The 24,143-nt window shown below is 48.4% G+C and overlaps 1 protein-coding gene across 8 annotated transcripts in view; it reads right to left on the minus strand.

The window, feature by feature from the left end:
* DHRS12 (dehydrogenase/reductase 12) overlaps nucleotides 1-23,078 on the minus strand; it is a 40,355-nt gene extending 17,277 nt beyond the window's left edge. For 5 of the 8 annotated variants that reach the window (XR_009739900.1, XM_061434682.1, XM_061434680.1 and 2 more), the window contains exons 1-5: nucleotides 22,943-23,076; nucleotides 12,633-12,766; nucleotides 10,205-10,287; nucleotides 5,333-5,425; nucleotides 4,026-4,107 (exon numbers count right to left, since the gene is read on the minus strand). Coding sequence is in view for 7 of the 8 variants with exons in the window: in XM_061434682.1 (XP_061290666.1) it covers nucleotides 4,026-4,107; nucleotides 5,333-5,425; nucleotides 10,205-10,287; nucleotides 12,633-12,766; nucleotides 22,943-22,998 (448 nt within the window). In the remaining variant the exon portion in view is untranslated. Of the gene's footprint in view, nucleotides 1-4,025; nucleotides 4,108-5,332; nucleotides 5,426-6,021; nucleotides 6,260-10,204; nucleotides 10,288-12,632; nucleotides 12,767-22,942 lie in introns of those variants that run through there. The other 3 variants (XM_061434679.1, XM_061434685.1, XM_061434681.1) reach the window with 3 other exon arrangements.
* Nucleotides 23,079-24,143: the final 1,065 nt, after the last annotated feature.

The following is a 24,143-nucleotide window of genomic DNA, read 5'->3' on the forward strand; positions in this document are numbered from 1 at the left end:
TGCAGGAGCCACAGGAGACTCAGGCTCGATCCCTGGGTCACGAAGATCCCCTGGAGGAGGGCGCAGCAACCCACTCCAGCATTCTTGCCTGGAGAATCCCATGGACAGAGGAGTCTAGCAGGCTACAGTCCATAGAGTCGCAGAGTCGGACATGACTGGAAGCAACTTAGCACGCACATGCTCGCACACACGATGTATGTATGGCCTTTCAAAATGACCTCAACTGAACTTCCCCACCTTCTACTAAAGGGCTGAGGCACCCCGCCTGTTTATTACAGCCACTTAATTGGTGACACAGCAGTTCTGGAGGACGTGGACAGCATCCTCGTCTTGCGCCCCGTGGGTGAGAGGGGCAGAGATGCGGGTGAGAGTTTTAACCGGCTCGAGCTCGGGCTGTGGCCGGCTGCCAGCACAGCACTCAGCCAAGCGCCACCACCCCCTCCCCACATCTGTCTTCCCTCCTCGCAGACTCTTAATGCCGCTGAATGCTAACAGGCAAAATGTATATGCTTGGAGAAGACCCAAAACCCAGGAGCAAGAACAGCAACCCAACAGAATCTGTCTCATGAGATCACTTCACCTCCACGCTTCATCTCCCCACAAAGCTGCCCCAGGCAGTTCCTTTTTGTTCCCCGGGAGAGTGAATGATGAAAAACCTCTCCAGGCCCCACCCACACCCACAAAAGGAGAAGGAGAGTGATTTCCAAACTGTATCTAATTCATGCACTATGATATTGTCACGCAGAGCCACACACAGTCACAGGTTCTGACAGCATCTCAGTGATCCTCCACCAAACCTAAGGGTTTCCAAACCCTTAGAACCTGGTGATAAATTCTGCAGATGCTAGTATTGTCTTGTCCTCAGGGTTATCAGGAATCTACTGACGTCTGCCTGAGGACTGGAGGTATTTCTATCGGCCCAACTGAATCTTAGAAAACAGAAAACAACGTAACCCATGTTGCATAATCGGGCTGAGAAAACATGTTTCGTATTAGAAAGGCAGCCAGCAATTTCCTAGGACTCAGACATAGGTCTGAGCTGTCCACTGGGCTCGGGACCTGCTCAAGAATAATAATATTTGAACCTCCTTGTATCTCCTCATCTGTGAAGCAGAGAGCCGTCTACCTGCCCTCCCGTCACTGAATTGCCTCTGTGTACATTGGACTCCATCTTCCCCTCTGGAGAGGATGAATAAATATTAAGCATGAAAATTATCAGGCTTCTCAGAGAAGTTGGAAAGATCAATGTTTCTAGCACAAGTAGGAAATGAAAATGAAGAGATATCAAGGTCCTTGGTAACAGACCCGATCCATACAAAAGTACAGCATAACCGGCTGTGTAATGAAAAAGGCAAAAAATAAAGGAAGTTCCCTGGCAGTCCAGTGGTTAAGACTCAGCACTTTCACTACTGTGACCTGAGTTCAATCCCTGGCTGGGGACCTAAGATCCCACAACCCATGCAGCGCAGGAAAAAAAAAAAAAGGCAGTGTTGGAGTCCATCAGATCTACCCACATTCTCAATCAATGCAGATTCCCAGGGGGTCCTCTAAGCAGTGCCCCAGCCCTACACCATGCTTCCCCAGCATGGCAGGTCTCCCCACTCCCAGGCTCCCTTAGCCCTTATTTCACATTAAAGCAGTTTCAGATCTGAGGAAGGAGATTCTGGGGGAGAGGCTGGCAGAACTGGTCCTGGTTATGAACATAGGCTCTGGAGGCAGACGGACCTGGCTTCAAATTCTGGCTCCTCCACTTGACCTTGGGCAAGTTACACAAGCTCCCTCAGTCCTAGCTTTTCCATCTGTAACTGTACAGGCAGGAATACCTCCACTACAGGGCGGTCCTGCGGGTTCAACGACGTGTACACATCCCCCGCACCCGCCCCCGGGCCTAGCATGCAGCACACACCCAGTGGAATGGAGTGGGGTGCTGGACGGGTGGGTGGGAAGCAGCAGAGCTGGCTTCGTCTTGGGCAAACCCTTGTACTTTTTGAACAGAGGAGCCCCCACTTTTGTTTGCCACTGGGCCCTACAAATCACAAAGCTGATCCTGGGGGTGCAGCCGATCTAGGAGGCCAGCTGCTAGGACCCCAGGAGTCCCTACCATCCAGGAGAGTCAGAAGGCAAACCCTGGCATGACCCCACATTCGTGTACTTCTGGTACTTTGGGCAAGGATACCGCATTTGGAACAAAGCAGAAGATGGGAACATTTTGTCCTAAACCTGCAGCGTTTCATAGCAAGCTCCCAGAGATTTGTTTAAAAAGAAAGAAATGCAAGCTCAGAGCTTCAGAGTGGGCAGAAGGGTCCTTCTCCACTCCCTATGTTCCCCTCCTCCTGGAGAGAGCACAATGAGCAACCTCCTTCGGCCCCTTCCTTCCCCCATCCCAAGGAGGTGAGCATTCTGGTAATAAATGTAGTACATTTGGGAGCAAGAAACTGGGCTTCCTGGGAGGGGTTGGTGGTGTCTGTCTGGGATTATCCAGCCACAACAAAGCCAGCAAGGCTGTCTAATTCTGGGAGTTCAGCATTAAGGAAGCCATCTGGCTCTCACCTGAGCCACACCCTCCAACCAGCCTCATCAGCAACAACAGTGACTTAGGGCTTTCGTTCATTATTATTCTACTCCTCACACTGTTCAGTTCTTGGGCGGGAAGAGGTTGCTATCTAATGGTCACCCTCAATGACCCCAGGAGCCACAGGAACCCCCACCATTCATCTTGTGACTTAGGATTAATTAAACCGGTTTATTAAAAGCCTCACTTCCTCAGAGGAAGCGGTATGGTCACCGGGGAGAATCTGAGATTCATTGCCTCTCCAAGGTGAAATCTCTCCAAGGCACTGAAATCGTCTACAGACGGTCCCCAATTTACAACAGTTTGAATTAAGATTTTTCGATGGTGTGAAGGCAATATGCATTCCTTAGAAACTGTATTTTGAATTTGGGGCTTTGAACTTTTCCTGAGCTGGTAATAAGCGGTAAGACGCTCTCTCAGGATGCGCGGCAAGTTCCCAGTCAGCCAGGCAGTGACAAGAGTGAACAGCCTGCACATTTACAGCCACTCTGGGCCAGAAACCGCTCTGTTTTTCACTTGCAGCACAATATTTCATAAACATGAGGAATTCAATACTTTATTATAAACTAGGCTTTGGGTTAGATGATTTTGCCCAACTGTAGGCTAACATCAAGTGTTCTCAGCCTGTTTAAGGTTGGCTGGGCTGAGCAAGGATGTTCTGTAGGTTAGGTGGATTAATGCATTTTCAGTTTACAACATGATCAACCTACGCATGATGGGTTGACTGGGACCTAACCCATCCCAAGTTGAGGAAGATCTGTATTCCAGACCCCTTGGTTCAAGGAGAAAAATCCAAAGAGCCTAAAATCCTGGCCCCTTGGTTCTCAAACTTAAGTGTGCATCAGAATCGTCTGGAGGGCTCATTCAAACACAGATTTCTCAGCTCCATCCCAGTTTTGGATTCAGTGGATCTCGGGGTAAGGCCCAAGAATGTGCATTTCCACCGAGTTCCCTGGTGATGGTCCAGGAACCCCACTTTGAGAATCACTGACCTGGCACAAAACACGTTGGCCGGTTATTACAGAGCAGGGTCTGGAACCCGGGGGTCCTGTGTTTCAGGTAAACGAACGCCTTTCTAGGTCCATGTTCTTGTCTTATGGCTGCTCCTTCCTCAGCCCTGGCCGGAAGTTCACTTTGCTGCAGTTTTCATACTTGCCCTCTCCACCTAAGGTGACCCTGCCCTCCTCACCAAAGTCATGTCTATAATGAGCCTTGAGCTTCCCAGGAAAAAACCACTTTAAGAATAGTATTTCTGGCACTAACGCATATTATAAAAAATAAGACAAGAGTGTTTTATGAAGAAAAAATAATGCATTTAAAGATAAAGTGAATACAATCAAGCTACGCACCAAGAACTCCAAAAGTTTATCACTACTTTTCTGATCCTTCTACAGTTTCTCATCCTTCTCCATTTATTTTGCTAAAAATAAATAAGAGAACCGCTTACACTTACCCAGAGTGTTGGTAGCAAAGTTTTTTTCGAGTCCGTCTTCTGTGAGCTCTCTCTTATTGACCATGCAACCTGCATTATTGATCTAGAAATTACAAATTTCAAAATAAAGGAAAATAGGGCCAAGGGACCTGTTTCCACAACCCACAGCCCCACGCCAGCACTGGTCACACACGTGTAGGGTGACAACTCATGTTCTGCTCTACTGTCTCTTCACACCAAAACCAGGTGTGCAGCCGGCTCAGCCACGGGACTGTGCAGAGACCTCCAGTGACTACGGCTTGGCCAGGCAACCTAATTCACAATAAAGTGCCCTGGAAATCTGTCTAGACCAATGCTATCCAGTACAAGTATGTAATTTCAAGTTTTCTAGAAAGTAGTCACATTAAAAAGGTAAAGAGAAAAACAGCTTCTCAGAGTGATCTGAGGTGCTGTTTCCCAGGCTGCAGTCCTCATTTTGCCCCAAATAAAACGTAACTCACCCAGAAAATAAATAAAAACATAAAAAGAAACAGGCAGAATTGATTTTAATAATGTATAATATTTAACTCACTATATCTAAAATAGTAGCATTTCAAGATGTAATCAACATAAAAATGTAATCAATATAAAAATGTTAGTTTACTTTTGTTGTTTTTTTTTTACCCTAAGTCTTCGACTTTGGTGGATTTTTACACTGATGGAAGATCTCAGTTTGAACCGGCTACATTTCAAATGCTCTGTAGCCATATCGGACAGTGCAAGACTAGACTTGGGCCTGAACGAACGTTGTGGAGCACACGAGAAACAATCTGGGCAGAAAAGCAGCTCAGCTCAAAGCAGAATATGTGGGAGGAGCAGAGGGACAGCAACCCACCTGAGTCTTCCAACTTTCTCCATGGAGCAACTGACTGTGATGCTAAAAGATTTGGTTGTCTGCAAAGGTGTTCTTTTGGACTAAGCTTTTTAATTTCCCCCGAGCCTCTAATTTTAATACATCAATCCCCAAATCTACAGAGTTCAAGAATGGCAGTACACAATTCATTTTATGAAAAAATGGAACCTTTCCATCACCCCCAAAGACCCAGTATAGGGTCCCTTCCTTTACTCACACATCCAAGCAACACGGTTAGAATGAGTCTAATGAGTGAACCTGGTGACATGAACAGGCCTCCCCATCAAAGAGTCTCACTAACGTGTCGCCGTAAAGATACACACACACACACACACACACACGCATGCACGCACACGCACACACACACTCTTCATCCACACAGAGGAGAAACACACATGCATGAGTTTTATCCCCTACTTATGTTTACAAAGCTCACCAAGACATTGAGGGTATGTTCCTGCTTGAAATTTTCAACAAATTTCCAGACTGACTTGGGAAGAGACAGGTCCACAATATGCAGAAAGATGTTCTAAACCAGAAAACAAAAGAAGCTTTTTTAAAAAATGTACTTTTTTCATTAAAAAGCATTAAAAAAAATCATTTGGAATGATATAAAATGGAAAGTCTCACTGCTCAGAAGTACATCATTGTTCACAGTTTCTTATGAATCACCCAGGAATACTTCAAGTACATACAACATTTATACATACATGTTTTAGGCATTATATATAAACATATATCTATATACATACACTAAGCATTATATATACATATACATGTGTATGTGTAGTCCTTTTCCATATAAATAGATTCAGACTATACATTGTTCTATATCCTTCTCTTTCACTTAACATGTTTTAGAGATTTTTTTCTTAAATATAAATCTACCTTATTTCTTTTAATGGCCACAAAACATTGCATAGATGTGTCATAGTTTCCTACCAATCATGTGGGGGTTTTTTTGTCAATATTTTGTTCCTAAGAGAATATCTAGGGCACATCAGAACTATGAGATGACAACTTCCTCTGTGACTCAGTCCTTGCTTACAATGTCAATCCCAGCCTTGTGCTATGGTTACCTCTGGACACAGCCCCACTCCCCCACCCCACCCCCCGTAGACTCACAACTCCCTGATGGAGGAGCCACATCGAGGGCGCCCCATGCCAGTGGTGCACACACAGCCATGCATGTAAATGAGCAATGCACTTTGGCTGTTGGGCCCTTTCTCCCAGCACATAAATGAAACTTGCATTCTCAGCACCCACTGATCGTCCCTGAGTTCAACGTCACTGAATGTCGCTGAGGCTCAGTGTCCCTGAACTCTAGCAGGCGTCAGAGACTTATCACCAACCCAGGGCAGAGATTTCTGCTGCTGGGAACTGACCTCCAGACAAGCCATAAAACCCATGATAAAGCAGAATTCAGTGCCCTGCCTCTGTTTCCCCAGCAACTGAGCCACTGAACCCAAGGAAGAATTTCTACTGATCTAAAACATGTTGCCTCACCCTGAGACAAAGGCTCAGAGAATGAGAAACGTTATCATGACTCAGAAGGCCTGTAAGGAGCTTGAATGCCGTGTTCGGCTTAAGTCTGCCATAACTGAGTCTTCCTCTGCCTTCAAGGGAGAGGAAAAGCACTGTCCGTACAGGATTACACTCTTCTCAAAAGTCTCTGAAGGCCCTGGCCCAGCCAGAGTGAACACGAGGCTGTTGACTCACACCAGAGTCAGCCATGAGCCTCTCGAGGGCAGGCCAAGTCCGGACACCTAATCCTTTCATTCCAAGGCCTTCCCTGACATCTCTGTAGGACCCCCCTCCCACCCTGCAGGGCTGCAAAACACTCACACAAAACCCAGGTTTGAAAACCAACAAAATTCAAGTGAGCTAAAATCAGTTTTACTCTGATCATCCCACAGTCTCCTTGAGTTTCCTAGAAGCACCCAAGGCATCTCAGAATTAAATAGAAGCAGCAGCAGGGAACAGGGAAATCAGCCATGAATTCTGGTGAAATGAAACATCCTGAAAAGGTGCAAGGAATCATCTGGCTCCCTCTGCGAGAAACTAGGAAGACAGAGGTGCCCAGAAGAGCTCAGCTGTCCTCTGTGACCAGGAGAAGGAACCAGCCAGGTGCTGGTGTGTAAAAAACCCAGGGGCCCAGGTTGGACCTCTGGCCTGGAAACTAGATCCCACATGCTGCAATAAAGAATTCGAATGCCGCAACTAAGGATGGTGCGTGCTGAATGCAACCTGAACAAAATATCACTTCTAATTTTCAGATGAGGAAACTGAGGTTCAGGAAAGCTAAGCGCACTGTCTAGCCCACAAGGCTTCAGTGAGGGCAGAGCCCAGCTCCTCCCCTCGTCCCCCTGACAAAGCTTCACAGACAGAGAGGAGCAGCTGATCCTGGGGTTCCCTCCTCTGTTCTGTGCACCTGCTCCTCCAGCAGCATCCCCATAACCGCTGCTGCTCTGTCCGCCACCTACAATTGAGGGGCCCACAACTCCAAGTTTTAAGCTTTTAAAAAATTGTTTTTAATTGGAGGATAATTGCTTTATCAACAATTTGCCAATAAAGGGCTGTCTAGTCAAAGCTATGGTTTTTCCAGTAGTCATGTATGGATGTGACAGTTGGACTATAAAGAAAGCTGAGCACCAAAGAATTGATGCTTTTGAACTGTGGTGTGGGGAAGACTCTTGAGAGTCCCTTGGACTGCAAGGAGATTCAACCAGTCCATCCTAAGGGAAATCAGTCCTGAATGTTCATTGGAAGGACTGATGCTGAAGTTGAAACTTCAGTACTTTGGCCACCTCATGCGAAGAGCTGACTCACTGGAGAAGACTCTGATACTGGGAAAGATTGAAGGCAGGAGGAGAAGGGGACGACAGAGGATGAGATGGTTGGATGGCATCACTGACTTGATGGACCTGAGTTTGAGTAGACTCTGGGAGTTGGTGATGGACAGGGAGGCCTGGCGTGTTGCAGTCCATGGGATCGCAAAGAGACAGACGTGACTGAGTGACTGAACTGAATTGCTTTATAGTGTGTTGGTTTCTGCCATACAAGGCCATGAATCAGCCATAAGTATACAACGTCCCCTCCCTCGTGAGCCTCCCTCCCACCCCTCTAGGTCATCACAGAGCAGCAGAGACTGGAGGCACTGAGTCAGTGAAACCACACCTCCAGGGATGGGCAGAAGGTATCGCCAGCCCTGGACCACCGAGCTCTCAGGGAGTGCTGGAGACCACTTACACAGATGCAAGAGGAGAGGATTTGCCGGGGGTTTGTGTGTGGGGATGGGGCAGGCTGCAAGCTGCGGGCTCCCTCTCTGCACCCCAGGAAACATGCTGGTTCCTGCTTTCAGTTCTTCCTCCCAAAGATGGTGCCGTTGGGTATAAGGAGGGCTCAACAGCATCAGCAGAACCATACTGGCATCTTTTCCTATATAAATCCACTTGGTAAAGAACGTGGCCGAGCCCACAGCGGGCTGGAATCCAGGCAAGCCCTCCCCTGCCTGTGGCCCGAGATCAGTGTTCCCGTTACGTCCTGCAGCAGCGCCACCCGAAGTTACCGGCAGGCAGGCAGCCAGCCCTCCAGCTCAAGAACTGCAGCCCCCAGATCGCGGCCCCACTTGCTGACGCAGAGGAAGGTTTAGAGACCTTCGTGCTCACGGCCAGCACGAAGCTTCCCGGGGCATCTGATGGCGAGAGGCTGCCAAGTCAAAGGGAGAAGGACAGCCTCTTGCCTTGAAAACGTTACTTCCAGATAAAGGATAGCCCTCATGGGCAGAGGCAGAATACTCCATTCTAGACTGGGGCAAATTTTTTTCCTCCTGGCCACGACCCACGCCTGCAGGAGTGGGGCGCCATCCACCCCTCAGCTGTGGGCAGCACATGGAGAGGCAGCAGGCGTGGGGGCTGCCGGAGGAGTGGGTGTACAGGACAGAGGAGGGAACTCCAGCTGGGCCTGGAGGCAAGACGCTCTCGGTGGACGTGCAAGGGGCCCGTGGTCACTGCCGGCCAGCCTGCTCCCCTCCCCGGGACCTGGGGTTTCCACCGGGGCCAGCTCCTCGGGGAAGCAACTGCACAGGTGCACAGACCCCACATCCAGGCTCTGCTTATGCTAACGCTCTGCCTTCACCGGCCTGCAAGCCTTAGGTTTTCTTTTAATTTTTAACTGGAGGATAATTACTTTACAATGTTGTGTTGGTTTCTGCCATACAACAGCATGACTCAGCCGTAAGTATACAATGTCCTCTCCCTCTCGGGTCTCCCTCCCACCCCTCATCGCACCCCTCTCGGTCATCACAGAGCACCGAGCTGAGCTCCCTGTGTTACACGGCAGCTTCCCGTGCTGTCTATTTTACGCATGGTAACGTATATGTTTGGGTTTCCCTGGTGGCTCAGACAGAAAAGAATCTGCCTGCAATGCAGGAGACCTGGGTTCAATCCCTGGGTTGGGAAGATCCCCTGGAAAAGCAAATGGCTACCACGCCAGTACTTTTGCCTGGAAAATCCCATGGACAGAGGAGCCTGACTGGCTATAGCCCATGGGGTCCCAAAGAGTCGGACGTGACTGAGTGACTAACACGGCCGCTTTCAATGTACATGTTTCCACGCTACTCTCTCTCTATCCCACGCTTGCCTTTCTCCACTGCGTCCACAACCCTGTTCTCTGTGTGCGCATCTCTATTCCTGTCCTGCAAATAGGTTCAGTGAAGTCAGAAAGAGAAAAACAAGTATAATATAACAAGTGTAATAACACAAGTATATGGAAGTCTTGTGCTTTGTACACCAGGGGCCCCACACTCTGATTTTGCACTGGGGCCCTGCAGATTATGTAGCCTGTCCTGGTTCCAAGTGTCAGAGCAGGAAGCCCACAGAACGGTGAGCCAGCTTTGAACACTCTCGATAGGAAGCGGGTCTCATCAAGGCCGAAACGTCATTTGCGGTCCTTCTTTATCCGAAGGCCACCGAGTCGGTTTACAGCTTGGCTCACCCTGAGTCCCCTGGACATGTCTCAACGACGCGGCCTCCTTCTTGGGGGAGGGGTCCCGGCAGGGCCCTGTCTGTGTCATGTCGCCAGGCAGGCCTTCACTGGGGGAGTTGGGGTCACTGCCCCCATCACCTGGGTCGGGCCCAGCCTTTGAGAAGCGCGGCTCCAGCTCTGATGGCTGAGGCCGCCTCCCAAGCAGAAGCGTGAAGAGAGCTCTGCCAGCTCGGGTGCAGGAGCGTGGCCAGGAGTCCCACCCCCACACCGCCGTGCCCTGCAGGCAGGAAGCCCCCCGCAGGAGGGGCAGAGAGCCGCTCACCTGGTTCCCACTCTCCCGGATGATCTCAGCTTTGGCACCTTCCGCTCGGCTGTGATCTCGACAAACCAGGTGAACTGTGCCACCTGGTGGAATTCAAAAAAAGCGGCCGTGAGGGACAGCCACAGTGACAGCCCTGGAGACGAGCTCTTCCGAAGGCAGGATGAACACACACGGGCTCACAGAAAGAGGACCTGATACGGAGACTATTCTGGAAGATCTGGACAGATGGTCCCCACAGTCACAGCAGCCAGTGGAAAGGAGAGGGTGGTCCTGGAATCCATGCTCCTGCCTACCTGGGGTGACGGTGCAACTGGGGCAACGTCCTGATTTTCTTTATGGGTCTGAATACACCAAGGATGAGCTTCCCTGGTGGCTCAGGTGGTAAAGAATCCGCCTGCCAATCCAGGAGACCTAGGTTCAGTCTCTAGGTGGGGAAGATCCCCTGGAGAAAGGAATGGCAACCACTCCAGTATTCTTGCCTGGAGGATCCCACGGACAGAGGAGCCTAGTGGGCTACAGTCCAGGGGTCACAAAGATCAGACGTGACTAAGCACACACACACATATATCAAGGATAAGAAGGGTCAGTCTTGGTCACACCCGCATCCCTAGCATCTCATAGGGAATCTGACACACTGGTCTCAACCCAGCTGCCCTTTAGACCCACCTGGAAAGTTTTTAAAGCTCCCGGCCTAAGGATGGTTTAAAAGCTCCCCCAGGTGAGTCTAATGTTCAGCCCAAGTTGAGAAGCCCCTAATATGTAGCCGGAATTTAACAAATATTTACTAAATGGGTGAATCCATAAACGGCACTCAAGACTATTCCAGCAAAAGTCACACCATCATCAATCAAGGCTTATTTAAAGGGGAATGCCTTGGCTGCGGCAGTTAAGACATAAGCATTATGGACCCTGCTTTCCTCACCTAAAACACCCGGCTTTATTAAATAGGGTCTGTTGCACAGGAGGCTCCAGGCAAACCACATAACAGCCCCTCAGCTTGATCCTCCTCCCAGCTCTTCAGAGTACCTCCCAGTTGCTAAGATGCAGTTAATCTTCCCCCTGCTTTGACAGATAATTAAATACAGCTCCAAATGGCACAATACTCCCCTGGAAAATGCCTAACTTTGGAGAGAAAAAAATCTCAAGCATCTTGAAAAGTGATAAATTCCAAGGTTTATTTCCCCAACTTCTGCCGGAACATCCATTTCTCCAGGAGAAGGGGCTCTAGAGAGGCATGGCTGACTCTTCTAGCCACCACAGTACTGTTGAGTGAGCCGGGACAGTTGAGCTGGGGCAGAAAATTTGTCATTTACCTGGAGGAAGACTTCAGCTGATTGAATAATGTATGGGCACCCAGAGAGCCTCTTTCTAGATCCAAGCTTAGGGAGGAGAGAGAGGAGGCAGTTTCCAGCTGCTCAGACTCCAGAGACTGGAAACCAGGAGCAGCAGGAAGAAGGAAGTTCACCGCATCCCGCCTCCCGTTATTCTGGGGGCTCTGTTCTCAACTAGGGTCCACAGCCAAACTGCGACGGATTCCCAGTCTCTCTCCCACCCCATCCCCCCACCCCCATTCTCACTGAGGAGACAGGAACTAGGGACCAGGTGTCCAAGTTTTGTGTTTTTTTTTTAAGTCTCCACTGGTGATTCGGATGCCTAGGGTTAACTGGAGCCCCTTACTGTTCTTAATCAGAAAACACTGCCATGTGGACGGGACCTCAGCTCTCCTGTGAATGAATAAAGTGTTGAGGAGAGCTTCCTCCGGTCACTCACTCTGTCCACCTCTAGTCTGAAGCTTAATGCAGCAAAGGTCCGTCTAGTCAAAGCTACAGTTTTTCCAGTAGTCATGTACAGATGTGAGAGTTGGACCAGAAAGAAGGCTGAGCACCAAAGAAGTGATGCCTTCGAACTGTGGTGCTGGAGAAGACTCTTGAGAGTTCCTTGGACAGCAAGGAGATCAAACCAGTCAATCCTAAAGAAAATCAGTCCTGAATATTCATTGGAAGGACTGATGCTGAAGTTCCAATACTTTGGCCACCTGATGCAAACAGCAGACTTATTGGAAAAGACCCTGATGCTGGGAAAGATAGAAGGTGGGAGGAGAAGGGGGCAACAGAGGACGAGATGGTTGGATGGCATCACTGACTCCATTGACATGACTTTGAGCAAGCTCCAGAAGATAGTGAAAGACAGGGAAGCCTGGCGTGCTGTAGTCCATGGGGTCACAAAGGGTCAGACATGACTGACCAACTGAACAACAAGAGAAAGCCGGCAGCTGTGCCAGTCAGCACGGGGTCCCTGTCCAGGGCGCCTGCCTGTGCCGGCTGGGGCCTTCCTGACCCGTGTGTGACACAGGGCCCTCTCCCCAGTGTGGACTGGCCGCAGGCTGCCCTTGGGGCCCAGCACACACACGACTTAGCAGGCTGCTCACCTGGCTTGGCGATCTCCATGGCGGTCGCTTTTCCGATGCCGCTGTTCCCCCCAGTGACCATGAAGGCTCTTCCGGGAACTTGGACCTCCAAGTCATCAGGGACAAAGTCCTTGGACGCAGACTCATAGCCACTCCTGGAAGCAGCAGACCCACAGAAGGAATGGACATTAAGGAGCAGGGAACACAACCTCCTGCAGTGAGAAGGCCCAGTCCTGGGCTGGGCGCAGTGCTCTCCCCACACATCAGACAGCCCCTTCCGCCCTGGGACCCCGCTCTCCTCCCTGGTCTTGTGAACAACACCATCTTCTCAGAGCCTATACCATTAGCTTCCTGAACTTCTGAAAATACCTGGAGATTCCAAAAGTTTGGCAGCCAAACTATTTTTCTCTGCCTCTAATACCAGGAGGTGCCCCTGCCCCTTAAAACATTCTTTGACAGGTTTTCTTATTTTTATTTTTTGGCCTTTTCCCCCACGTTGGGGCAAATGGAGAGGAGCTCAGGAGACCGAGAGCATCGTGCCCACTGCACCCCAGGACAGGTGTCCCTCCCCAGGTATAGAAGGACCACAGCAAAGTGGGGAGATGTGCAATTTGGGAATGAGGAGGGGCAGGTGCAGTTATGTGAGGGCTGAATCCCTTGGAGGAAGCAAGGCTCCTTCAGGGCCACAGGGTGTGTGCTGAACACCTCGAGGGGGCGCCGTTCAGGTCATAATGATGGCCCATTTGCATCAGGACAAGTTTCTGCCGGATGACAGCAAAGCACAATGAGAAGGAGGTGCTTTTTCCAATTGGCCCAAAGGCATCATATTGGTCAGAAACAACTCTGGGGGACTTCCCTGATGGTCCCGTGGTTGAGCCCATGCTCCCAATGCTGAGGGCACTTGTTTGATTCCTGGTCAGGGAACTAAGATCCTGCATGTTTCGTGTTGTGGCCAAAATAAATAAGTAAAATGAAGAGATAGAGAAAGAAAGAACTCTGAATTCTTCAACTGCTTCTCTCTGCTCTTTGAGACTCCTCGTCTACCTTGACTGTCCTGAAAGTGAAAGTGAAGTCGCTCAGTCGTGTCCAAGTCTTTGCGACCCCGTGGACTGTAGCCTACCAGGCTCCTCTCTCCATGGGATTCTCCAGGCAAGAATACTTGGAGTGGGTTGCCATTTCCTTCTCCAGGGGATCTTCCCAACCGAGGGATTGAAGCCAGGTCTCTTGCATTGCAGGCAGACGCTTTAACCTCTGAGCCACCAGGGAAGCCCTTGACTGTCCTAGTAGTCAATATTTCCTGGTTACAGAATCAGCTGGGGGAATGGAGAGGGGTTGGCAGGAGACTCTGAGGTTAGAGCTCCCCACACACCGGCAGGCTAGGGGTCTCAGCCTGTATCTCTCGCCCAAAGAGCTGATTCCCTGCAACATAGAATGCAACTCGTTTCCCCTGGAGGTTCTGGAAGGTGCCCTGTGCCCTTCCCATGCCCTGTTTATGCACAGACTGCCAGCAGCTGGTCTCCTGCCCCACACCCTAGTATAGCACAACTGCCAACTACATGCCTGGACACCGGTGAAGAGGGCCAAAGAATGTTTATGAGCTCAGGTTTGGTCTGAAGTCATTGCCACAGGGGCGGTCATTGCCCCTGGTCTCACAGTCAAGAGACCAAGAAGAATGTTATTGCTGCTGTTCTCACCATCTGGAACTCTTCCAGACATCCGGGGCAGCTTTTCATCGCCTCGGCTGTGAGCAGCCCACTTAGTGGGACAAGCAAGACTTCTGACTGTTCCAAGGCTTCCTGAAAGGCTGACTTGAAACTGAACGTAATCTCAGTCATAAAGCCTTTGGATCCAACAACCTGGATTTAAATCTCAGCTCTGTGTCCTAACAGCTGTGCCGTCTCCTGTGTTGCTTTAACCCTTTTGAGTTCCAGTCTTTTCATCTGCACAAAAACTTCTTGGGCAGCCTAGGTGAGATTATTATGTAAAGCATCTATCATATGCTTTGAATAAGTTAAGAACTCAATCCCAGGTGACTCAGTGGTAAAAAACCTGCCTGACAATGTAGGAGACATGAGTTTGATTCTTGGATCAGGAAGATCCCCTGGAGAAGGAAATGGCTACCCACTCGAGTATCCTTGCCTGGAGAATCCCATGGACAGAGGAGCCTGTTAGTACTATTAGTATAATAATACTAATATTATTACTAGTATTAATAATAATATTAATATATTTCATGTTCAAAACAGCTCATTTGCTTGCTCCCCTGCCCCTTCCCTCCCCTGCTCGCCCACTAGTCCTTCAAATCATTAGGGACTCCGAGAGTAACTTAAACTATAACCAAAGATGAAGCTGGAAGATTTGTTTTGCCTCACGGTGGACATCCCAGAATCACTGTGAAAAGATTTTCCTGCAAAGGAAAAGAGGTTTCTTGGAAAGAACCCAGGATCAGGGAATCAGTGACGAGGGGCCCAGGCAGGAGAAGGCACTGGTGGGGAGGGAAAGAGAGCTTTCAAGAAGAGCAGGCCACAGAGAACACACCCCAGGTATGCCCCACAGGGACCAGGCCCCAGACCCCTCCTCACAGCTAGAGGAGACTCTAGCCTCTGGGTTACCACGTTGATCCTATTAGGGAGTAAGGTTTGCTGAGGGTGGCTCCTGCGGATTAAACGTCTTCCTCAAACTCCAGGCTGTGAGCCAGCTGCCAAGTGGGTGGAGCCAGACTGGCCTACAGGACACGTCATAACTCCCTTTGTCCTCTGTCTTCAACACTGGGATTCCACCCTGATCCACTCTGATCCAATCCGATGTTAATAAGATTTAGCTTTTTTCTTATCCTCCTGCCCTCTCTTTTTATTTTTATAAACTCCTCATATCAGTTCTTATTTTTCAGATGCAGAGAGAGGTAAATGACTTACCCAAGACCATGGGATGGTAGGTGATAAAGCCCACAGGGGTTTCCATGCTCTCTACACTGAGCCTAGGAGTGGAGCTCAGCCTCACCAGTGGTGCTCAGAAGAGTGGTCCCCAGACAGGCAACATCAACATCACCTGGGAATCTTTCTACAGAGCCGGAAATTTCAGGGTGAGGCCCAGCAATCAGTGGTTTCACATGCCCTACAGGAGGCTGATTCAAGTTGAGCAATCGCTGTACTTAGTATTTCCTGAACCCCTGAATGTAAGAGTCGCCAGGAGGCAAGGTCCTCAGCACGCTTCCCCCATTTACCCAACACGGAATTTGCTAAGGTTCCACCCACACCTGCTAGGTGCTAACAGTCAGTTGTTTTTTAATTGCCCCTGGTAATTCTTAGGTTCAGACAAAGTTAAGGAAACTGTGTCTAGATCCTGCTGCCTAGGGGCCCAATATAAGGAAGCTTTATAAAAATCCTGGTGTGCCAAGAAAAAGCATTGTAAACCCAAACTACAGACTCTCGTTGGAATCAAAGTAAGGTATTGTCTTTCCCTCCAATTCACAAAATGCACAACAGCAGGGAAAACCACCTAAGCTTACACCCCTCCTACCCCACAAAAGAGTCTGGGCAGAGACTTTCAGAAGTCTGCTTTCCTGTGGGACAGGAAGCTGACTCAAGCTCTTCATGCTGCATTCTGTACAACCTGGAAAGATCCCGCAAATAGTGGTCACTACGAGTACACCCCTTTGAAAAAGAGGAGGCCATTGTATTCACCTAAATTCAGTGGGTTAGGGTTGACAGCTACACTGTTGCAAAGAAAAGCCAATTCTGAGTCCTTGATAGATCTGTTTCTTTGACTTTAACCTTCCTTTCTCATTGCTTTTGTTATAATCATGCATTATGACCTGCCCTTATAGTTGTAGTTTAAATTATACAGGGAGCCCTGCCCCTCTGCCTGAAGAGATAAACACGTACCTCCTTCCAGGAGATATTTGCAAGATAATGGTTTTTACTTCCTCAACTCCTCCCCTTCTCTGTCCTATAAAAGAACCTCACACCCAGACCCCAGACAAGATGGTTATTTTGAGATATTAGTCTGCCATCTTCTCTGTCAGCTAGGCTTTCCAACTGTGTTCCTGGTTAATGGGCCTGTCATTTGGCAAGCAGACTGAAAGTGGACTCAAATTTGGCTTAGCCAGCCTAGAAGCCTTGCTGCTTGTGGCTACCTGGCCCCGGGTATGTATCAGGGAATACTGGGGCAAGGCCTTAGCAGCTGCTGGAACTATTTGTCCTGAGGATCTTCCCTTCAAGATTTCCTGATGTGGCACCAGCTTCCCCAGTGCCCGGCAGTTGAGGCAAGAAACTGACGTTGATGGGACTAAATTTTGTAGGGTAAGTCTCTCCAGTGTGCACGCTGGAAACATACCCCCACCTCAATTTGGGGTTTTCCTTTAGGGGACAAGCCAGTTTGGTTGGGGTACCCTGTTGGGGGGGGGGAATTGTTGTTGGACTGTACCTGAGCTGGAACTGGTTCACTGGGGAACTAGTTCTCATGCGGGTAAGCCTATCCTAGTTGGAATTAGTTCATTTGTTTTGTAGGATACGTTTATTTACCTGATTTGGGAACCTGCTCAGTTGGAACCAGTTTATTGGGGAACTAGTTCTTGTGGGGTATCTACCCTAGTTGGAATTCTTTGATTTGTAGGGTAAGCTTGGGAGTTGGGGGCCAATTTGTTGGTGTATCAATGCTGCGATTTTTTTGTGGAATTTTTTATATTGGAATTGCTATTCATCTTTTGTGTTGTGGTGTGGTTATACTTTTAAAAATGGGAAGTATTCCATCTATAAATGGGAATTACTCCATCTATCTTGAAGGAGAGCCCTTTCGGGCATATATTGGATAATCGGGCAAAATAATATAATTGTAAGCCTATGACTATGCTACTCTAATAGGGTGTGGACCCCATATATGTTAGGATCAGAAGAGCAACGGACCCTGAATGGCTCACTCAACTATTAGGTTATCTCACAGTTAGAAGTGTTTTGCAAAAGAGCAGGGAAAAGAGATGAGATTCCATACGTAGGAGCATTCATGCTACTGCATCAGGAGAAAAAGGAGTCGGAGGACTACCACCTTACCGTGCAGAGGTCTGAGAGAAAACCCAACGGGGTACACAATGGGGCAGACGAAAGAGCTTAAACAAAATTTGAGAGAGAAAACAAAAACCAGCTGAGGATCCATCACAGTTTCTAGAAAGGATTTATCAAGTTCATAGGTGCTACACAGATATAGACCCTGAGGCCCCTGAGAATGTAAGGATGATAAATATGGCCTTCACCAGGCAAAGTGCTCCAGAGATTAAAAAATTATAGAAATTAGATAGTGTATTTGAAATACTTCTCAGTTAGTAGATGTTGTTCTTAAAAGTATTCAACAGCAGGGAACAATGACAGAAGCAAGGAGATGTGAAACGGAATGAATACAGGTTTTCTGGTAGCAGCACTAAAAATGAGTAACCTAAGGAGGGTGCACAGTGGCTCAGGGGTAAAGAACCTGCCACCAATGTAGGAGATGCGGGTTCAGTCCCTAGGTCAGAAAGACCCGCTAGAGAAGGAAATGGCAACCCACTCCAGTATTCTTGCCTGGAAAATTCCATGGACAGAGGAGCCTGGCAGGCTACCGTTCACGGGGTCGCAAAGAGTTGGACACGACTGAGCGACTGAGCACACATGAAACCTAAAGGTAGGCCACCACTGGGGAAGGAAGAGCATGCTGACTGCAGCGGCAAGGACACTGGAGAAGAGATTGCCCTAAACTAAGACAGGAGCCCCAGGTCACTCTGACAGTGGGGAACAAACTGATTGACTCTAATTGATACCACTCTCCTTTGTAAATTAAGGGCTCAAGTAACATTTCCTCAGAACAGCTTGACATCAGGGTACCACCAGGGCCTTTTTGATCTCGTGCATTTGGGGACTATGGCTCCAACTTGGGGAGCTTCAGCTCCATTTGGCGGGGCTTTGGCTCAAATTTGGGGTGTTCTCCCTGTGAAGGGAAATAAGGTGCTTTGGACAAGGGTCACAAGCCTAGTGGGACTAGGAAGTCACATTTGGGGCAGTTTTGCCATTTGACTCTGAAGGTGACTTTCTGGCTGGCAAGGTTTTGGTTTGATTTGGTTACTTTGAGCACAAAGATTTCTAGTACTAATGGCTTGAGCTAAAATGGGAAGCACTTCCTCTAAGGTTCCACTCCCACCTGGGAGCCCCTTGGGAAGTTTTAAATGACTGGCTGAAATCTAGGGAAGATCCTCAAAAGTATTTGTAAATAGGTTACCGAAATGGGAAGCCATTGGTCTGACTAAACTAGGCATAGCTGATATTTAGAGCCTAGCAGGATTTTTGGAAGAGAACTTCTCCTCTAAGCTAACTTTCCAACATAGGTAAATGGGTATGTCAGTCCTTCAATATCATTCGGGCAGCCACCTAATTCTTTGAAGAAAAAAGAAAAAAATAACTGTCCTTGTTTTAGGACCAGAGGTATGGTTCCAAAAAAGAATCCAAAACCCACTAATCGTTTTACCACTCCCAAGGCCTTCCCTGTTTATCTTAAGAGGGAGTTTGTAAGTATTAATACAACTTAGCAACTAAAAAAGAACAACAAAGGATTATAAAGGGGAAATGAAGTTATCCTGAGGAAAAAGTGTATCTTTGCAAATGTTCTACCTGGTCTTCTCAGGAGCCCGTATCTCCACCATATTTTTAAAATGCAAATTTTGAAAAAGAGAGTAATTTGGACTTGCTTTCCATAAACATTAGTAAAAGGAATTTAGCCATCTAGACAAGTGAACTTAATTTATTCCATCTGCCAGAAACCCAATTTTAATCTGACCTCTTTTGTAGACTGATGGGTTTTACATTGCTGTACCCAACTCAGGGCTGAAATCTTGAAATGAGAATAGAATTTGGCTTTTCTCTGTTAGAGAGACAAGTTCTGTTAAGATGTCAAACTACCTTTGATAACAGATTTTAAGTTCTTTACCTTTTAAGTGATCTACTCTGTATTTGCCTTTGAAATCTTTTATTGTTACTTTGGCTAAGTGAATATTGTTTCACGGTGACTTACAATCCTGTTGTGTTTTAAAACCCTTTTGATGTTGTTTTGACAAAACTTACCAAATCAAATTATAATAAAGTTTCTTTGACCTCTAGCAAAACTTCGGGATGTTTCAAAGGGCTTTTGAAACACCCCGAAGAAACATTAAACTCATTAGGTTCACTTGGTATCTTAAATTACAATGGGAAGTGTTATCTAATGAGTAATAAATCTTCTTTGGTTATATTTTATGGTAAATGATATTCTAGAAATTATATGAAATTTTGATGTGTCCTGCTAAAGTATTATCATCATAATTCTGGTTATTATCTGAAAGTGTGGCATGTCACAGCAGTAACTTAGGTGCTTTAAATGTGGCTTCTTAAGTCTTTTTTTTTTTATTATAGATAGTTATGATTTCACTTTGCCATTGCAAAAACTCCTCCCCTTCAAGAAGATTTATAAAAAGGACTTTTGGATAAATGCAATTAATTCTAATGGCTTCACAAAGCTGTTAACAAAAAGGATTAGTTACAGGGGAACTGAGTGAACTGGTAGATATGGTTAGTTTTTGTGGTTTCTATATAAAGAAAATTACTGGTTTAAATCTGTTTCCCAGGGGTAACGAAAATCTTCCCCTTAAACTAATTAATCATTGTTCTAATTTGGTCTTTGTTTTCAAATTGTTTGTGCTTTGTGCCTCCTTGATGCACCGTCATTGTCAATTTCACTAACTGCATTACTTACATCTTGTCTAATTTATAAGATTGTTGTCTCTTACAATACCCAGGGTGTAATCAGGCCTTGAACAAAACTTATATGGCTAAAAACATAACGTAAAAATCATTGTAATAGTGTAATTCTAAGTATGGGAAGAAGCAATGGGAGGGAAAATGTCTCCTGGATCATAATCAGGCACAAGATCCAGAGAATCTTTCCTTATTGATGGGGGTTGAATCCGAAATTTAGCAGCTAGAGTGGCATATCAAAGAATTTTTTCCTGATCTTGGATGAGCCTTCCAGCACCGTGGGACAAGATTTGATCGTGAACTGTCTCCCAAATACTGGTCAAATTCCTGACCAAGAGGGGAGGAGCAGAGAAATGGAATATTTCCTGCCATATCAGTCATCTGCAATTGGAGCCTTCCAACATAAGCCAGTGAGCCCTGAGGAAACTCAGCCTATGAGAACACAGGATTAACTGCCCCAGATACCTGAGGGTACATATCAAGGAAATAATTTTAAAGAGCCCTGACTCTTGCATCTTCCCATACATAGAAAAGCCCTAAATTCCTAAACTTAAGATGCTGCCTCTCGGTTTGAACTTCAGTATGCTACAGATGTAAAGTGGACATTATCCAAAGAGGAACGAAGAAAGACAAATCTCAACATCTGGAACACTGGCAACGGGCACGGATGGCTGCGAACACTCCCCAAAAGATCCATCTGATGAAGCAGATAGAACACTTATCACCCTCTTTTTTCCAAGATTGTTGAAGGGACAATGATAGTGGGAAATATTGCAGGGAAGAGCCAATTCTGACTCCATGATGGATCTGTTTCTTTGACTTTAACCTTTGTTTTACATTGCTTTAGTTATTATAATCCTACATAATGATCTGCCTCAGGGAACCCTTCCCCTCTACCTGAAGGAACACATCCCTTCCCTGAGGTTGGCCATTCCAGGAGATATTTACAAGATAATGGTCAGTATTTCCTCAACTCCAACCCCTCTCTATCCTGTACAAGAACCTCACATACAGACATGCAACCAAGGTGGTTATTTTGAGACTTTAGTCTGCCATCTTCTCGATCTGTTGGGTTTCACAATAAAAGTCGTATTCCTTGCCTCAACATTTTCTCTCTGTTAACTGGCCTCTGTATAGCGAGGAGACTGAGCTTGGACTCAGTAACATTTCCCACATTTTCTGCAGCACTGCCCCTGAGGAGGGTCTGCACTTTTTCAAAAAACACTTCTGCAAGCCGAGAAGGGAAGAACAGCAGCTGTCTCCCCTTGGAAAGATGCCTGGAGTCCTGGGATGATGGAAATTTGCCCAGGTAGCCTTGCTGCTGCTGCTGCTGCCGCTGCCAAGTCGCTTCAGTCGTGTCCGACTCTGTGCAACCCCATAGACGACAGCCCACCAGGCTCCCCCGTCCCTGGGATTCTCCAGGCAAGAACACTGGAGTGGGTTGCCATTTCCTTCTCCAAAGCATGAAAGTGAAAAGTTAAAGTGAAGTCGCACAGTTGTGTCCGACTCTTCGGGACCCTATGGACTGCAGCCTACCAGGCTCCTCCGTCCATGGGATTTTCCAGGCAAGAGTACTGGAGTGGGCTGCCACTGCCTTCTCCCAGGTAGCCTTAGGAACTGATAAAAATACTGATAAAAACTTAAGGCAGGGAAGAGAGGAAGTCTCTTATAGAAGAGGGTTGCATAAGAGAAGAACCTGCAGGATTTTTTTTTTTTTTTTGAATAAAATATCAGGATTTTTTTTTTTTTTTGAATAAAATATCAATCTAGGCCCCAGTGCACATCAATTGAATCAAAATGTCCACTGGGAGGGCCTGAAAGCTGATATCCTCAACAATTTTCTGCCGGTGATTTTTGGTTTCAAACAGGGATGAGAACCACTGGGAGAGACTAATTCTAAGATTAAAATCCACCTCCCAGAAGTGGCCACCCCTCAAAGACCACAGTGAGGGGGCGGGTCGACTGGGGCACAGCCAGGGTGATCACGGGGCGATTGGCGGGGGAGGGGGGAGCGGGGCGGGAACCATCAAGCAATGTTCAACAAGCTCACACTGGACGCGTGGTCTACACCCGCCCTGAAACTCGTGCCCGGAATGTTCCAGCTGGAGGGAGCGGTCACAGTCCACAAGCCGCATTTTATTAGTAAGGACAAAAACACATCCAGGAAAGTACTAAGCGGAATCTCAACTAGCAATTTAAAACTAACCCCTTCTGACGCCGAAAACAGCCCCAAGGAGACAAGAGCCAGAGCACGCCCAAGCGGGGTGTCCAGGCAACGCCCAGGAGGCTCGCAGACCCCTGGGCCGTCTGACGTCAGTGGGTGGAGCCCCGCGAGTACAAGCCCCGCCCCTGGGGGCCAGCCGGGCCCAAGAGCGCCCCCGGGTTGGGTCGTGGCTGCAGCAGGTGGGCTGCCGGCAGGCGAGCGCCTCCGTCGCTCGGTGGGTCCGAGTGATCGCCGGGGAGTCGCGGGCGCGTTCCCGCTCATCCCGCCTACCCGCGCCGAGGCGGGCCGCGTGACGGCCGCCGGGCTTGCCCGCCCCCGGGCCCCGGGCGCCGGCGCGGTACTCCGCGCACCCTTACTTGGTGTATTCGCGCAGCCCCTTGGCGAACCACGCGGCGCTGCGGTAGAGGAGCATGGTGGGCAGGGCGCCGCACGCAAGAGTCCTGCGGCCCCGCGCTCCCGGGCCCCTGCCCCGCCCTTCCGGGCCCGCCAGCGGTTACATCATCGCAGTTATGTAAACGCCACGGCCTCCGGGGCTGGTCCCCACTGGGAATGCGGCCGGGTCTCGGTACTATACGGAGCGCGCCCCCCACGGCCCAGCCCTGCCCTGCCCTGCCCTGCCGCGGCTCTGGAGAGCGCCCCACTCCGGCCCGGGCCTCAGAAGGCAGCGGGGAGGGAGGGCAGACCCTGCAGGGAGGGTCCTCATGGGGTGCAAGCCGGCGTCAGTACCTGTTGGGGGTTACCTGCCAGCTGGGTATCACTGGGACGCAGAGCTGGCACCGAAACACACCTCCTCGAATCTGATGACCCAGAAAATGGTGTGGACTCAAAACGAGGAGGCTTACTGATACTGAAAAGATGCCTCCATCTGATGGGTTTTAGCATAGGGGTTACTGAAAAACTAGTATTTTCTAAGTTTCCACCTATCTTATTTCACCAAATACTTGCAGTAACTCAGCGGAGGGACAGTGCTTCATCAGCAGGTGCGATAAGTCTGTAAGGTGCTCACAGTGACCCGCCTGGGGCAAGGCAGACTAGATCTCCCTCCTGAGAGGTGAGTCTGTCTCCGAAGTACAGGCTTTTGCCACAGTTCTGCAACGTCATGTAATGTCAGGAAGGAGCCCTTTACCGCTTTCAAATCTTCATCTGCCTCCCCAATCCCCCGAGGCCAAATAAACACACAGTGCAAGTGGAAAGAAAAAAAAGCATAATGGCTATGCCAACCCACACGCTAGACTAGTCACCCAGCCCACTCTGGGCCCTTGTTATGTAGGAGTCAGGCACCCTTGTCCCCATCTGACCTCCATCTCTAACTCCGTTAGGAGAGCCTCACTCGGTTAAATTCTGTACTGGTTTACCAGACTCACCCAGAGACTGAGCCATTCTTACATAAGATGTGCAGAGACCCGCTGGTTTAATGGCCTCATTACCTACAGTAGAGGATATAGGTTCGCTGCCCCCTCCCAAGTGGGCGTATTTTTAATTCAGGATACCTTTTGAAATACATTTCCCCAGAACAGCTTGCTCCTCTGAACAGGACTGTGAGGTTCCCCTGCATTG

This window comes from Bos javanicus, chromosome 12 (assembly GCF_032452875.1).
Source record: "Bos javanicus breed banteng chromosome 12, ARS-OSU_banteng_1.0, whole genome shotgun sequence".
Taxonomy (NCBI): domain Eukaryota; kingdom Metazoa; phylum Chordata; class Mammalia; order Artiodactyla; family Bovidae; genus Bos; species Bos javanicus.